The sequence below is a fragment of the Oncorhynchus clarkii genome, chromosome 1 (assembly GCF_045791955.1).
Source record: "Oncorhynchus clarkii lewisi isolate Uvic-CL-2024 chromosome 1, UVic_Ocla_1.0, whole genome shotgun sequence".
Lineage (NCBI taxonomy): Eukaryota > Metazoa > Chordata > Actinopteri > Salmoniformes > Salmonidae > Oncorhynchus > Oncorhynchus clarkii.
In genome coordinates, this window is record NC_092147.1 from 18981341 (window position 1) to 18999024 (window position 17684).

The following is a 17684-nucleotide window of genomic DNA, read 5'->3' on the forward strand; positions in this document are numbered from 1 at the left end:
TGTGTGTGTGTGTGTGTGTGTGTGTGTGTGTGTGTGTGTGTGTGTGTGTGTGTGTGTGTTTGTCTAACCTCCTTGCCTACTGTTGTTGCAGACATCAATGAGTGCACGGTGATGCCAGACCTGTGTAAGAACGGCCAGTGCATCAACACCATCGGATCGTTCCGCTGCCACTGCAACGTGGGTTATACCACCGACTTCACCGGAACCTCCTGCATTGGTATGACCCATCTCTCTCTCTTACTGGGCCTTGGACCAAACCATCCTGCCTCGGGGTAGAAATGGCCCTCATTCTGATCATATTACTTACTACTTTCCTGTTCTTTTTTTAGATATGGATGAGTGTTCCGCATCTCCCAAGCCCTGTAACTTCCTGTGTAAGAACACAGAGGGCAGCTACCTGTGCTCCTGCCCCAGAGGATACACTCTGCAGCCTGACGGAAAGACCTGCAAAGGTGGGTCAAATCAAATCTAATATTATTTGTGACATGCTTCTTAAACAACAGGTGTAGACTAACAGTGAAATGCTTACTTACGGGCTTACTTGCCAACAATGTCAGGGAAGTTAGAAACCAATATACACAGGCAGTTAGAAAAGCCAAGGCTAGCTTTTTCAAACAGAAATTTGCTTCCTTCAACACAAACTCAAAAAAGTTCTGGGACACTGTAAAGTCCATGGAGAATAAGAACACCTCCCACTGCACTGAGGATAGGAAACTCTGTCACCACCAATTGAGAATTTCAATAAGCATTTTTCTACGGCTGGCCATGCTTTCCACCTGGCTACCCCTACCCCGGTCAACAGCACTGTACCCTCCACAGAAACTCGCCCAAGCCTTCCCCATTTCTCCTTCTCCCTAATCCAGTCAGCTGATGTTCTGAAAGAGCTGCAAAATCTGGACCCCTACAAATCAGCCAGGCTAAACAATCTGGACTCTTTATTTCTAAAATGATCTGCCGAAATTGTTGCAGCCCCTATTACTAGCCTGTTCAACCTCTCTTTCGTGTCGTCTGAGATTCCCAAAGATTGGAAAGCAGCTGCGGTCATCCCCCTTTTCAAAGGGGGGGACACTCTTGACCCAAACTGCTACAGACCTATATCTATCCTACCCTGCCTTTCTAAGGTCTTTGAAAGCCAAATGAACAAACAGATTCAATATCTTAACCACCATCGATAAGAAACAATACTGTCGAGCCGTATTCATTGACCTGGCCAAGGCTTTAGACTCTGTCAATCACCGCATCCTCATTGGCAGACTTGATAGCCTTGGTTTCTCAAATGATTGCCTCGCCTGGTTCACCAACTACTTCTCTGATATAGTTCAGTGTGTCAAATCGGAGGGCCTGTTGTCCGGGCCTCTGGCAGTCTCTATGACGGTGCCACAGGGTTCAATTCTTGGGCCGACTCTCTTCTCTGTATACATCAATGATGTCGCTCTTGCTGCTGGTGAGTCTCTGATCCACCTCTACGCAGACGACACCGTTCTGTATACATCTGGCCCTTCTTTGAACACTGTGTTAACAACCCTCCAGACGAGCTCAGTGCCATACAACTCTCCTTCCGTGGCCTCCGATTGCTCTTAAATACAAGTAAAACTAAATGCATGCTCTTCAACCAATCGCTGCCTGCACCTGCCCGCCCGTCCAGCATCACTACTAATAAATTGGATGCAGTCTATCACAGTGGCATCCGTTTGGTCACCAAAGCCCCATATACTACCCACCACTGCGACCTGTACGCTCTCGTTGGCTGGCCCTCGCTTCATACTCGTCTCCAAACCCACTGGCTCCATGTCATCTACAAGACCCTGCTAGGTAAAGTCCCCCTTTATCTCAGCTCGCTGGTCACCATAGCATCTCCCACCTGTAGCACACACTCCAGCAGGTATATCTCTCTGGTCACCCCCAAAACCAATTCTTCCTTTGGCCGCCTCTCCTTCCAGTTCTCTGCTGCCAATGACTGGAACGAACTACAAAAATCTCTGAAACTGGAAACACTTATCTCCCTCACTAGCTTTAAGCACCAGCTGTCAGAGCAGCTCACAGATTACTGCACCTGTACATAGCCCATCTATAATTTAGCCCAAACAATTACCTCTTCCCCTACTGTATTTATTTATTTATTTGTTTATTTTGCTCCTTTGCACCCCATTATTTCTACTTTGCACATTCTTCCATTGCAAATCTACCATTCCAGTGTTTTACTTGCTATATTGTATTTACTTTGCCACCATGGCCTTTTTTTTGCTTTTACCTCCCTTATCTCACCTCATTTGCTCACATCGTATATAGACTTGTTTCTACTATATTATTGACTGTATGTTTGTTTTACTCCATGTGTAACTCTGTTGTTGTATGTGTCGAACAGCTTTGCTTTATCTTGGCCAGGTTGCAGTTGTAAATGAGAACTTGTTCTCAACTTGCCTACCTGGTTAAGTAAATGTCAAATAAAATACATTTTAAAAAATGTAGAGAGAAAAAATGTAAATAATAGAAAAATGCTAACACTAGAAAAGGTAGAAGCTGTTCAGGGTCATGTTGGTTCCAGACTTGGTGCATCGGTACTGCTTGCCGTGCGGTAGCAGAAAGATCAGTCTATGACTTGGTTGGCTGGAGCCTGCTATAGAGGTCCTGGATGGCAGGGAGCTTGGCCCCAGTGATGTACTGGGCCGTACGCACTACCATCTGTAGCGCCTATCAGTCGGACGCCAAGCAGTTGCCATACCAAACGGTGATGCAGCCAGTCAAGATGCTCTCCATGGTGCTGCGGTATAACTTTTTGAAGATCTGTTGGCCCATGCCAAATCTTTGTTCAGGATGTCCAGGATCCAGTTGCAGGGGGAGGTGTTCAGTCCTAGGGACCTGAGCTTACTGATGAGGTTGGAGGGCACTATGGTGTTGAACACTGAGCTGTAGTTAATGAACAGAAATCTCACATTGGTGTTCCTCTTGTCCAGGTAGGAGAGGGCAGTGTGGTGGAGTAAAGATTGCGTTATCTGTGGATCTGTTGGGGTGGTATGCAGATTGGAGTGGGTCCAGGGTGTCTGGGATGATGGTGTTGATGTGAGCCATGACCAGCCTGTCAAAGCATTTCATGGCTATAGATGTGAATGTTACAAGGCGATAGTCATTTAAACAGGTTACCTTGGTGTTCTTGGGCACAGGGGCTTTGGTGGTCTGCTTGAAACATTAAGTTATTACTCAGGGAAAATGTTAGTGAAGACACTTGCCAGCTGGTCAGAGTACACATCCTGGTATTCCGTCTGGCCCCACAGCCTTGTGAATGTTGACCTCTTTAAAGGTTGGCTACGGAGAGCGGGATCACACAGTCATCCAGGGCAGCTGGTGCTCTAATGCATGGCTCGGTGTTGCTTTTCATGAAGCGAGTATATTAGACATTCAGCTCGTCTGGTAGGCTCGCAATATCAATATTTTTACCCCTCAATTCCAGATCTGGATGAGTGTTCCACCAAGCAGCACAACTGTCAGTTCCTGTGTGTCAACACCATCGGAGGGTTTACATGCAAGTGTCCTGCAGGTTTCACCCAGCACCAGACCGCCTGCATTGGTGAGTAATTTTTTTTTTTACCTTCATTTAACTAGGCAAGTCAGTTAAGAACAAACTCTTATTTTCAATGACTGCCTAGGAACAGTGGGTTAACTGCCTGTTCAGGGGTAGAACGACAGATTTGTACCTTGTCAGCTCAGGGATTTGAACTTGCAACCTTACGGTGAACAAGCCATGAACAAGATACACACTTTGTTTAGGACAATTCTACTACCTAGAAAAGTTAAAGAACCCTTAGACTTAGAGCTGGTAGTTCCCCTAAGCACCTCACTTGCACCTAATTTGACCCCAAACATTTTTTTGAATGAAATCTCATGAATGTGTATCTTCATCTCTCGTAGACAACAATGAGTGTAATGGACAGAACAGTGTGTGTGGCTCCAGAGCCTCCTGTGTCAACACTCCCGGCAGTTTCAACTGTGACTGTGGGAAAGGTTTTTCTCTGGACACCACTGGCCTTGAGTGTGAAGGTAAGGATCCAACACAAAAGCACGCATGCAGACACACACACACACTCCCTGCCATAATCACACACTCACACACTCCCTGCCATAAACACACACTCACACACTCCCCGCCATAAGCACACACTCACACACTCCCTGCCATAAGCAGACACACACACTCCCCGCCATAAGCAGACACATACACTCCCCGCCATAAGCACACACACACACACTCCCCACCATAAGCACACACACACACTCCCCACCATAAGCACACTCACACACACTCCCCGCCATAAGCACACACACACACTCCCCGCCATAAGCACACTCACACACACTCCCCACCATAAGCAGACACATACACTCCCCGCCATAAGCACACTCACTCACACTCCCCGCCATAAGCAGACACACACACTCCCCGCCATAAGCAGACACACACACTCCCCGCCATAAGCAGACACACACACTCCCCGCCATAAGCACACTCACACACACTCCCTGCCATAAGCAGACACACACACTCCCCGCCATAAGCAGACACATACACTCCCCGCCATAAGCACACACACATACACTCCCCACCATAAGCAGACACATACACTCCCCGCCATAAGCAGACACACACACTCCCCACCATAAGCAGACACATACACTCCCCACCATAAGCAGACACATACACTCCCCGCCATAAGCAGACACACACACTCCCCGCCATAAGCAGACACACACACTCCCCGCCATAAGCAGACACACACACTCCCCGCCATAAGCAGACACACACACTCCCCGCCATAAGCAGACACACACACTCCCCGCCATAAGCAGACATACACACTCCCCGCCATAAGCAGACACACACACTCCCCGCCATAAGCAGACACACACACTCCCCGCCATAAGCACACACACATACACTCCCCGCCATAAGCAGACACACACACTCCCCGCCATAAGCACACACACATACACTCCCCGCCATAAGCAGACACATACACTCCCCGCCATAAGCAGACACATACACTCCCCGCCATAAGCAGACACACACACTCCCCGCCATAAGCACACACACATACACTCCCCGCCATAAGCAGACACACACACTCCCCGCCATAAGCACACACACATACACTCCCCGCCATAAGCAGACACACACACTCCCCGCCATAAGCACACACACATACACTCCCCGCCATAAGCAGACACACACACTCCCCACCATAAGCAGACACACACACTCCCCGCCATAAGCAGACACATACACTCCCCACCATAAGCAGACACACACACTCCCCACCATAAGCAGACACATACACTCCCCGCCATAAGCAGACACATACACTCCCCACCATAAGCAGACACACACACACTCCCCGCCAAAAGCAGACACACACACTCCCTGTCATAATCACACACACATACACTCCCTGCCATAAGCAGACACACACACTCCCCGCCATAAGCACACACACACACTCCCTGCCATAAGCACACACATACACTCCCCGCCATAAGCACACACACACTCCCCGCCATAAGCAGACACACACACTCCCCGCCATAAGCAGACACACACACACTCCCCGCCATAAGCAGACACACACTCCCCGCCATAAGCACACTCACACACTCCCCGCCATAAGCAGACACATACACTCCCCACCATAAGCAGACACACACACACTCCCCGCCAAAAGCAGACACACACACTCCCTGTCATAATCACACACACATACACTCCCTGCCATAAGCAGACACACACACTCCCCGCCATAAGCAGACACACACACACTCCCCGCCATAAGCAGACACACACACACTCCCCGCCATAAGCAGACACACACACTCCCCGCCATAAGCAGACACACATACACTCCCCGCCATAAGCAGACACATACACTCCCCGCCATAAGCAGACACACACACTCCCCGCCATAAGCAGACACACATACACTCCCCGCCATAAGCAGACACATACACTCCCTGCCATAAGCACACACACACTCCCTGCCATAAGCAGACACATACACTCCCCGCCATAAGCAGACACACACACTCCCCGCCATAAGCACACACACACTCCCCGCCATAAGCAGACACATACACTCGCCACCATAAGCAGACACATACACTCGCCACCATAAGCACACTCACACACTCGCCACCTTAAGCAGACACATACACTCCCCACCATAAGCACACTCACACACACTCCCCACCATAAGCAGACACATACACTCCCCACCATAAGCAGACACATACACTCCCCACCATAAGCAGACACATACAATCCCCACCATAAGCAGACACATACACTCCCCACCATAAGCAGACACATACACTCCCCGCCATAAGCACACTCACACACACTCCCCGCCATAAGCACACACTCACACACTCCCCGCCATAAGCAGACACACACACTCCCCACCATAAGCAGACACATACACTCCCCGCCATAAGCAGACACACACACTCCCCGCCATAAGCAGACACACACACTCCCCGCCATAAGCAGACACACACACTCCCCACCATAAGCAGACACATACACTCCCCGCCATAAGCAGACACACACACTCCCCGCCATAAGCAGACACACACACTCCCCACCATAAGCAGACACACACAATCCCCACCATAAGCAGACACATACACTCCCCACCATAAGCAGACACACACAATCCCCACCATAAGCAGACACACACACTCCCCGCCATAAGCACACTCACACACACTCCCCGCCATAAACACACACACACATACACTCCACCAACTTTTGCAAGATGTAACACGAAATGCCTTATGGAATGTCCAACTTCCCCATGTCTGTGACCTCTCCTTCAGATGTGGATGAGTGTGGTAGTAACCATCGCTGTCAGCATGGCTGTCAGAACATGATGGGAGGTTTCCGCTGTGGCTGTCCTCAGGGCTATGTGCAACACTACCAGTGGAACCAGTGTGTGGGTGAGTGGGACAGACACACACCAGTCACAAGACCAGTCACTTACTTAAACACTTTTTGCTTCAACGGGTGCATATGGCCACAAGATATGTCACTGCCCAGTATTGAGACACAGGAGCTGTCCTCTGTGTGTCATAATCTCAATTCAGGACCTAACTTACCAAGTATCTGCATCGATCAACTAAATCTGATACCGTGTGCACATCGTGCTTAGGCTTGTCTTTTACTCATTTTGACCCATCAATCTATCTTTCTCTCTCTCTTTTCTCTCTGTAGATGAGAACGAGTGTTCGGGTGTGTCTGTGTGTGGCTCGGCCTCCTGCTACAACACCCTGGGCAGCTTTAAGTGTGTGTGTCCATCCGGTTTTGACTTTGAACTGGGAGGGGGTGGGTGCCAGGATGTCAATGAGTGTTCCATGGGCAGTAACCCCTGCAGTTTCGGCTGCTCCAACACAGACGGAGGATACCTGTGTGGCTGTCCTGGAGGTTACTACAGGGCTGGACAGGGGTGAGTGGATGGGAGACTCAGCCTTACATTGACTGACTGACACCAGGGATTCCCCAATGGGTTGTGGCTTGTGGCTGATTCCTTATGGGTTAATGGCTCAAAACTTGGTCTTGGTTGCAACCATTGGTTTTATTCACTTATTGGGTGAAGATTTTTTTTTTTATAAAAAATATCTTAAAGACTTCAAAAGCTTTAGGTTGGTCACAGCACAAACATGTATTTCTCTCTCTCTTTCTGTTCTCTCCCCAGTCATTGTATTTCAGGTCAGGGCTTCCAGGACCAGTTTAGCTCAGAGGGAGATGATGAGGACAGTCTGTCTCCAGAGGCCTGCTACGAATGTAAGATCAACGGAGACGTCGGCAAGAAGGGCCGACACAGACGTCACTCTGCTGGAGACAACGACCTCAAGGTGCTATTGCTACTCTCTTTCCTCTTCTCTTTTTCTGCTATTTTGAAGTCTCTCACTCCTCAAATCTACAGGTTATAAATGTGTATGTTGTGTGTATGTGTATGTTTTTTGTTATGTTGCTATGTGCTGACCCTCTCCTCCCTCATCTCCCCAGGAGGTGAGCATGGCCAGCCTAGACACCCAGGAGTCCATCCCCATGAACCTGAGCCTGGCCTCGCTGCACAACAAGGAGCCCCTGCTGGAGCTGCTGCCGGCCCTGGAGCCCCTGGAGCACCATGTGCGCTACGTCATCACCCACGGCAACCAGGACGAGCACTTCCGCCTGCTGGAACGCCACAATGGGAAGAGCGTGCTGAGGTTGGGCAGGAAGCCACCTCCCCCTGGCTCCTACCGCCTGGAGATCGCTAGTCTGCCCCTGTTCGGGCCGCGGCGCCTCCGACAGCTGGAGGAGGAACACGACAGCGACTACCTGCTGGGAGAGATAGGAGACGCCCTGCGCATCAAGCTGCACATCCACCTGAACTGAGCTGCAAGCACTCCAACCCTCCCCAACCTCCTTCTTTCCAGCCCCTGGACTAACCTTATAATGACCCCTCTGATCTTTGACCTTAACCCCAGGACCATCCATTAAATTGGGCTAGGGTGCTTTGAAAGACTGAGTCAAGCAGCCCAACCACCACTTTTTAATTGTCAAGTATTTTATTTTGTTTCCCTGACTACCCACACCCCTCCTTGCCCTCCTTACTGTATCTACCCACCCCAGACCCACCCCTCCTATAGATGTAAGATCTTAATTTGAGCCAGTTTGCTACAGCAGGAAAATAATTATACAGCAACAGGAAATGTGAATTATTACGTGGATTATAATTAATGGGCATTTTTGTAGGGTTGATCATTTTTTGTCAGGGCAAATCAAGTCTGAAATTTCAAATTGGAAATGTATATACTACAATCAAATATACTACAAGTTTGCATTTCCTGCTGTGCAGGAACATTTCCAGCAACAAATGAGTGATCAAATTAAGATCCTACATCTGTATTCTACTTGGAGAACGAGTGGAGGAGATTACAGAAAGGTGTGCAGTGCTTGGACCACAAAACCCTGCCATTTTAGATTTTACACACAAAATGGCTGACGAGAATCGATTCATGCCTTCGAATCCATGAACCTCTGGGATGAAGTAGAAATGGAAGAAGATGCACAAAAAAGCTGAAAATTGTTGAAATGCGGGGGTATTTTACTGTTGAGTTGAGCGTGTGTAGGACAATCTTCTTATGATGATGTGGAAAGGTAAGAACCACTGATTTGCTAAAAGAGGTATAAGGGTATGTGTTGGTGAATGGTGGTCCAAGCAGTCCCTCGCCTGTCTGTAATCTGTGAAATCACAACACTGGGGATAGAGGTCATGCTTCGCCCTACTCGGTATTCTGTGTCATTTAATGTATTGTACTGTCAAAAAACTTCACACGAAGGACTGCAACATTTACACATGTCAGGTTTAACAGTAATGGAGAGTTGGTCATCATGCATAGTATACAACTTTAGGAGTAAATCACCATCGGTAAGCAGGGACCCTCTGGTGTGATGGCATGTGCTGCCGGCCCGCGTTCTGTTACCTCAATGCGTTTCACTCATGTCCTCCACTCACCATACAACGCTGTTGTAATGCTGCCTCTGGCCAGGAGAGGGCCACACTGTCCCTCAGCATGAACCATGTCCAGTGTCTCAGAGACAGAAGAGGAGGTAGAGGCCGCCCCTAATCACTGGTCCAGGATCAGATATTGTTTTATCTCCCTAATGGAAGGTGGGAATCGCGGGTAGGGTACTCTGATCCTAGTTCAGTGGTTAGGGGTGATTACTACCTCAAGTCCTCTCTCCAAAAGACTGCCAGGACATTGTACTAGTGGTGCTGCAGTTTTATATCGTGCACTGAAACTGCTCTTTGAATTTAATCAGAGATTTTGCTTAGAAACGCAGCAAACATCCTGAGGGATTTGGCTTTTAGAACTTTATTTTGAAGCTTTTCTGAGAGTTGGTATTCTGACTGGTAGTGGGAACTTATTGGATGGCTGAACCAACTGCAGCCCATAGAGAAACATAGCTGGAGACGAAACATATTGTAACAACCTCAATGGTACATAACAACGTTACCACAACAGACAGGTAACGTTTGGGATTTTTACAGAACACACATAAATGCGGGCACAAACACACAGGTGAACACCAAAACTCACTGACAACAAGCATCCATCAGCTCACAATTCTTTTTTTATCAGAGAAAAAGGTGCTAAATAATTCTGTCTCTTACATGATGTACAACAAAAAAAATCAGTCTTGAATCTTGATTGCAAAAACTGTCATTCTTACTAGGTTTTATGTTTCATGTTTGTCTGTATTTTGTAATGTCTTAATGCTGAAAACCAATATTATCGAACTTGCTTCTTGAAAATGTAATTGTATATTTTTAAGTGAAATGTAGATGTTTTTTATGTTGTTTTTAAAAGCGTCAAGGCTGCCCAAGATTGAATGCCTTAAAGTGCTGGTGGCTTTGTTTGCACAGAAAAGAAAAGATCAAATCAAATCCTAGAGTGGCATCCATTTTGTGATCATGCAGTAGATTAGAACACTGTACCTATCATTGTCCTTCTCAGCTCATACTGTAGTCTCTGAGCTCATAATGCTGTCGGTTAGTGGTTGCGGATTGCCAGTAGCCTGATCCCAGATCAGTTTGTGCAACAACCATAGCACAAACAGATCTGGGACATGGTTGGATTGAGTGTCAGAGACCAAAACACACTACTATAGTAGCATTCCCACTCTACAGTTTGTCTCTCTATCGTGATGTTGACACTGTAACAAGCCTATAGGATCAATGCAAAAACATGGCCATCTATCGCTCACTCTGGCAGTGAGTGTCCCTAGCCCTGTTTATACCTGCCGCTAGCATACATCCTTAGTCCCGATCTCATCCTGATCTCGTCCCATTCTTGTTCTGATCTCTTGCCGATCTTGCTCGTTTACACTTATAAGATCTGATTAAAATCAGTTCACAATGAGTCTTTTGAATCACCTACACCTGTCTAAAAATGTGGGCACAATCAGAATGAGGACAAGATCAGAACAAAGGACGCATGTTAGAACCAGGTATAAATGTGGCTTCTGTCTAGTAACCTATTTCTGATGCTCAACTATGATTTTGCTCTCTGAACATCCAAGGAACATCCAAGTTCCCACAGCCTGGGCTATATTTATGCATAACCATTTTTTCGAACATGGGAACATTGTATACTTTATATTTTTTTTTGTCTGTCCGTTATTTTATTTGCCAATACATGTTAAGAAAATAATGTGCGTGTGCGTACTGTATCTCAGCTTCAGTGTCAAACTTGAACTTCACTGGTATCGCTCAATCAGTCAGTTCTGATTTGAATTTGAGGGAAAAAAAGAACTTGAATGTCATTTCTTTAGAGGTGCTCAGGAGGGTGTAGTGAACACAGACAGACTCAACACCTGGAGCTCTCTCTGAAACCAGCTGATGGTTTCCATGACAATCATTGAGCCATACCATACCTCTAACTGGGGCAAAACTGAACATCCCTGACAAACTAGTCTTTTCTCATTTTCCAAACTCTTATTTTATGCTGGAACGAATCTAACATTAATTGGGTGTACACATATGCGATCTGTCAAATCTGAGGGATTCTCATCATTTTGTAAACTTTTGTCAGTGACATTTAATGGCAATAAAAGTATTGTGGGTTATATTTTTAAAGGATTGTCTTGGAGTTTCATTTTCCAGCTCGATGAATGTCCCATTAGCGCTTTGTTAAGGTGATTAAAGTGAGTTAATGTGCTGATATGTTTTATTGATTTTACAGGAAGAGTTATCGGTAACTGCCAAAATAAAGGAAACACCAACAAAGTGTCTTTATATGGCATTGGGCCACCACAAGCTGCCAAAACTGCTTCAATGCACCTTGGCATAGATTCTACAAGTGTCTGGAACTCTACTGGAAGGATGCGACACCATTCTTCCACAAGAAATTCCATAATTTGGTGTTTTGTTGATGGTGGTGGAAAACACTGTCTCACTCACCGTTCCTGAATCTCCCATAAGTGTTCAATTGGGTTGAGATCTGGTCACACACACACACACACACACACACACACACACACACACACACACACACACATACTCTAAACCCCCTGTGCTCCTTTGAGATCCCTCTTTCAGTCACTGAGATCTCTTCTTCTAGCCATGGTAGCCAAAATAATGGGGCATTTTTAATAACTGGGCATTTTTATACATGACCCTAAGTATGATGGGATGTTAATTGCTTAATTAACTCTGGAATCACACCTGTGTGGAAGCACCTTCTTTCAATATACCTTGTATCCCTCATTTACTCAAGTGTTTCCTTTATTTTGTCAATTACCCGTATCTACCCATTCCAACCATTCACCCCCACACAGGAAATTGAGAAAACGAATTGAAGAACCCCATTTTATTTCACAGAATGCAACTTTGCGTAGCAAAAACAAAGCAGTTAGGAAATGTATCTACTTACAAATCTTGAAAACGCAAGCAGAGCTGCCTGCTCTGACTCTCCTCATCCCAAGACCTGGCTACCTCAAGAATCACAGTCCAACGATAAGATTGAGAGAGCTACAAACCACAGAAAACACTAGCAAAAGGAGACTCCAAACTTGAGTCGGAATACAAAAATAAAGTATTTCTGATCTTTCTAAAAGTCGCAGTTGTAGAGTTCATTTTCACCAAGCTTGGCAGGGTGGCTAAAGCAAACAGGTCAACCAAAGAATATGTAGATATAGATAGTAAATATATGGCTTTGTTTCAGTTATACAGACACAAAACACACTAATAATATTTATATGAAGACAAATCACCCGTTTGGTTTGTTAAAGAGGTGACTGCATCTGTAAACACAGTTGTAATATAATAATAATCTGTCAGAGAATAATATTGGTTAAAAAGGTCGTAACTGCTGAAGATACTGTAACAAATCACCAACTGGAGGTGCAGAAACAGGTGAGATGTAAATACTGCAAGATACTATTATGTCTAGGTTTATTCTGTAGTTAAGAGATCTTATTTGTAATCCCAGATCACAGGATGTTTGAAATGGCTTGGTAGCTCTCCCCTGCATTTTAGCCAGACTACAGGGACTACAGCAGGGGGAGATGCAGCAGAGGGTTTTAAGGCAGCAGTGCAGTATAACCCCTTTCTACCTCTTGGTCTGAGTTTCAAGGAGGCTGCTCTTGAGGGTTCTGATCTCGGTCTGGGTCTTGAGGGTTCTGGTCTGGGTCTTGAGGGTACTGATCTCTGTTTGGGTATTGAGGGTTCTGATCTCGGTCTGGGTCTTGAGGGTTCTGAACTCTGTCTGGGTCTTGAGGGTTCTGATCTCGGTCTGGGTCTTGAGGGTTCTGAACTCTGTCTCGGTATTGAGGGTTCTGATCTCGGTCTGGGTATTGAGGGTTCTGATCTCTGTTTTGGTATTGAGGGTTCTGATCTCGGTCTGGGTCTTGAGGGTTCTGGTCTGGGTCTTGAGGGTTCTAAACTCGGTCTGGGTCTTGAGGGTTCTGAACTCAGAGTGGGTCTTGAGGGTTCTGATCTCGGTCTGAGTCTTAAGGGTTCTGGACTCTGTCTGCGTATTGAGGGTTCTGAACTCGGTGTGGGTCTTGATGGTTCTGATCCCAGTATGGGTCTTGAGGGTTCTGAACTCTGTCTGCGTATTGAGGGTTCTGAACTCGGTGTGGGTCTTGAGGGTTCTGATCTCGATCTGGTTATTGAGGGTTATGAACTCGGTCTGGGTCTTGAGGGTTCTGATCTCGGTCTGGGTCTTGAGGGTTCTGAACTCTGTCTGGGTATTGAGGGTTCTGAACTCGGTGTGGGTCTTGAGGGTTCTGATCTCGGTCTGGGTCTTGAGGGTTCTGATCTCGGTTTGGGTTATAAGGGTTCTGATCTCGGTCTGGGTCATGAGGCTTCTGATCTCGGTCTGGGTCTTGAGGGTTCTGATCTTGGTCTGGGTGTTGAGTGTTCTGATCTCGGTCTGGGTGTTGAGTGTTCTGATCTCGAGGTGGGTCTTGAGGGTTCTGATCTCGGTGTGGGTCTTGAGGGTTCTGATCTCGGTCTGGGTCTTGAGGGTTCTGATCTTTGTCTGGGTCTTGAGGGTTCTGATCTTTGTCTGGGTCTTGAGAGCTCCAGTCTGACTACTTGTATGTTTCTACAGTAGGGCCAGTCAAACTGCCCCCTTTAAACCCTACCAGGGTCGTTTTCATTAGGGAACACCGTAGCAAAACGTTGTGCAACAGAAAAAACAAAAACAAGCCTTCCTTATTGGACAAGTTCTGGTAGTCCCTCTCTGTTTCAGTCCGTTTGGTCCCTAATGAACACGACCCAGGTCTAGACCAGGGCGTAGTCAAACTGCCCCCTCTCTGCACCCTCTTTGTGTTCGGTCCAGGAGGAGGATGGCATGCGGCTGTAGGGATCCAGCAGGATGCGGAAGCAGCGCACCAGCAGGAAGACAAGGAAGAGCATGAGGAGCCCCACGAAGGCAAAGGCCGTCCTCTGCTCTGCGTCACCCCCCACCAGAGGAGGACTGCTGGGGGCCCCAGGGAGGGAGGGCCCAGGGGACAGCAGCAGCTCATAGTCCAGAGTGGGGACATCATTCATCCTCCAAGGGGTCCGGTGGCAGAAATGGCACACAAATTGGATGGTGGGGGTAGTGGGCCACAGGGGTACGGAGGGACGGATGGACAGTGATGTTCTATTCAGCCTTTTTTGATGAAGTGTCTTCTTCAAGAGAGATTTGATCTTGATCCCTTCTGACAGGGTGATAGACAGACAGTATGATCAGTACCAGTACCTCTTCTGCTCACAGTGACCGACCCATAGGCAGTAGTAGATGACTACAGAACATGTGTTTATCAGAGCCCTGTCGTATCCACTCTCTCACACAGACATCCACCTTGACAGACCGGACATGACACAGGCACCTGCCAGTGTGGATAAACACATTAGTACAGCACAGGGCAACAGCGTACTGTACTAGTAGTACTACCCAGGTTCCTCAATGGGAGCTAATTGTGTACAGATGCGATATACCCAGGTGTTGTCTGTGGTGGATGCTAATCACAGCCAGGCGAGACGTAGATGTGTAAACGAGCTGACAGCATGACAGCAGCATGCGCCTGTGTGTGTGTATATATTTGCGTAAACAATATGAGAGGCTAAAAGGCTAATCAGATCAGAGGGGGGATCAGTGGATCAATGATGCTGAATGTGAAAGCAACACACAGCATTAGATGCTAAGTAAGCCTTTTCTCCAGGGAAAGGGCAGTTAGTGGGTTTGAAAAGCAGAGCTATGTCTATAGCCCAGTGTGGGTCTAACACCCTGCGGTCTCCCTATATAGTGTGTACTTTTAGGATTAAATACGTGGTGAAAGATGTCCGTCTGTCTGTGAATGGGAATGGGTTTGAACAGTCACTGATGATAACAGTCAACGGTCCTCGGTAGGGTATTACTGTGTTGAAGAAAAGGATCCTCTGAGAGAAGAGTTGGTTTCCTCTGGTGTCCTAAGCCAAGCATTAATCCAGGTCTGTAACCCAAGACCAACTGCTTCTCCTCCACTTCACTGCTTCCTCCCCTTAAAACACAACCTGGAAGCACAAGAAACACAGTCAACATTCCCATTATCATCACTCTGACTAACATCAATATAATGTTGTATGCATTATTTATATGCGTTATGGGACTTATAATGATTAGGTTGAAGGTTGATGCTTACAACCATGAGCCTTAATAGACCATAGCCAGAACAGAGAACTTTAAAACCCTGCAAACTCCACTAAATACTCTAATCAAATCAAATCACATTGTATTAGTCACATGCGCCGAATACAACAGGTTTTACTTATGAGCACCTAACCAACAGTGCAGTTTTAACAGTGGCAGTGGTGTGGAGAGGGGAGGGGGGAGGCAATGCAAATAGTCTGGGTAGCCATTTGACTAGATGTTCAGGAGTCTTATGGCTTGGAGGTAGAGGTTGTTTTAGAAGCCTCTTGGACCTAGACTTGGCGCCCTGGTCCGCTTGCCGTGTGGTAGCAGAGAGAACAGTATGACTAGGGTGCCTGGAGTCTTTGACATTTTTTAGGGCCTTCCTCTGACTCCGCCTAGTATAGAGGTCCTGCATGGCATGAAGCTTGGCCCCAGTGATGTACTAGGCCGTTCACACTACCCTAAGTAGTGCGTTGCGGTCGGAGGCAAACATGTTTTTTATGAAGTTGAACATTTGCTCTTTATGACAGAATGTTAAAACAAATAAAAAATTATACCAAGTTACACTTCGCAAAAGGTACCGGATTGGTGGAACGACCCATCATTGTTGATAAGCATCTATTCATTACAGCTAATGCTCTTCTAATGCTGCTATAATCATCCAGTAAATTAGTGTAATCAAGCAGAATGTCAGTGTAATACTCACTACAGCAGCTGGGAAATGTCAGAATGTTATTGTTATTTATTCACCTGAGTCTAACACTCATGACTGCACAGCCAGGCACGACTCCAACACCACCATTAAATTTGCCGATGACACAACAGTGTAGGCCTGTAGTCCTGATCACCGACAACAATGAGACAGCCTATAGGGAGGAGGTCAGAGACCACCAACAAGCTAACATGGCCCAAGCACACCATGGCAGTCGTGAAGCGGACACGACAAACCCTATTCTCCCTCAGGAGACTGAAAAGATTTGGCATGGGTCCTCAGATCCTCAAAAGGTTCTACAGCTGCACCATTGAGAGCATCCTGACTGGTTGCATCACCGCCTGGTATGGCAACTGCTCGTTTTCCAAACTGTTCCTGGATGGTTGGGAGAAATTGCTATCGGAGGATGTCTTGGTACCATTTTTAAAAATGTATTATTATTTATTACAAAAAACACAAGGAAGGAGTAACGTTAAAGTATTCGAACATGAAGGACAAACAAAACAGCATCAAGACACTATCAAACATGTATCAGTCTTTCTGCAACAGAGCCATCCTTATGTGTGAGGGTGCGTGTGCATGATTTTGATATAAAATATATGTCATAGTTTCCTTTCTCATGATCACAATCTTGTGAAACCCGAACCCTCCAAGATCCCCCCCGTAGTTCCCCGATAGCTGTCCCTCAACCATTCGAGACCCCTCCCACAGTCCCCCCCCCCCTCCCCCGGAAGAAAAAAATAGTTGAAATACAATTAATTCCATTCCCCACCCCCAATAATCCCCCAATGCACCAACAACCAAGAGAATGAACTAAAGAGAAAAAAGGAAAAGACAGAAGAAAACAGCAAACACCAATGCAAAAAATGTGTAACTAGCCTCCTGGGTGGCGCAGTGTTCTAGGCCACTGCATTGCAGTGCTAGATGTGCCACCAGAGACTCTGGGTTCGCGCCCAGGCTCTGTTGCATCTGGCCGCGACCGGGAGGTCGCGATGCACAATTGGCCTAGCTTCGTCCGGGTTAGGGAGGGTAGGGATATCCTTGTCTCATCACGCACCAGCGACTCCTGTGGTGGGTCGGTCGCAGTGCGCGCTAACCAGGTCGACAGGTACACTCTGACACATTGGTGCAGATGGCTTCCGGGTTGGATGAGCACTGTGTTAAGAAGCAGTGTGGCTTGGTTGGGTTGTGATTTTAATTCAGAGTGCTATGCATTTTGCTTGTATTTTTGCATCACAACATTGAAGTGTAAGGGGCCTCCAGTTTTTTGATAGAC

General features: G+C 46.9%; 3 protein-coding genes across 4 annotated transcripts in view; 1 reads left to right on the top strand and 2 right to left on the bottom strand.

The window, feature by feature from the left end:
• Positions 1-9119, top strand: part of LOC139379479 (fibrillin-2-like) — a 106349-nt gene extending 97230 nt beyond the window's left edge. For both annotated transcript variants that reach the window (XM_071122331.1, XM_071122392.1), the window contains exons 57-64: positions 92-217; positions 330-452; positions 3449-3565; positions 3907-4035; positions 6862-6981; positions 7256-7487; positions 7737-7896; positions 8051-9119. In XM_071122331.1, coding sequence (XP_070978432.1) covers positions 92-217; positions 330-452; positions 3449-3565; positions 3907-4035; positions 6862-6981; positions 7256-7487; positions 7737-7896; positions 8051-8422 — 1379 coding nt within the window. In that variant the 3' untranslated portion in view covers positions 8423-9119. The remainder of the gene's footprint in view (positions 1-91; positions 218-329; positions 453-3448; positions 3566-3906; positions 4036-6861; positions 6982-7255; positions 7488-7736; positions 7897-8050) is intronic.
• Positions 9120-13143: 4024 nt separating this feature from the next.
• On the bottom strand, positions 13144-14197 carry LOC139418468 (glutamate--tRNA ligase-like). Its single transcript, XM_071168342.1, has 2 exons — positions 14183-14197; positions 13144-14076 (listed from the first exon to the last, which is right to left on the bottom strand). Exons 1-2 carry the CDS (start codon positions 14195-14197, stop codon positions 13144-13146), a joined length of 948 nt encoding a protein of 315 aa, XP_071024443.1.
• LOC139415545 (cortexin-1-like) lies at positions 13880-14591 on the bottom strand. The gene has a single exon (XM_071163656.1). The coding sequence runs from the start codon at positions 14589-14591 to the stop codon at positions 14322-14324; it is 270 nt and encodes an 89-aa protein (XP_071019757.1). The 3' UTR covers positions 13880-14321.
• Positions 14592-17684: the final 3093 nt, after the last annotated feature.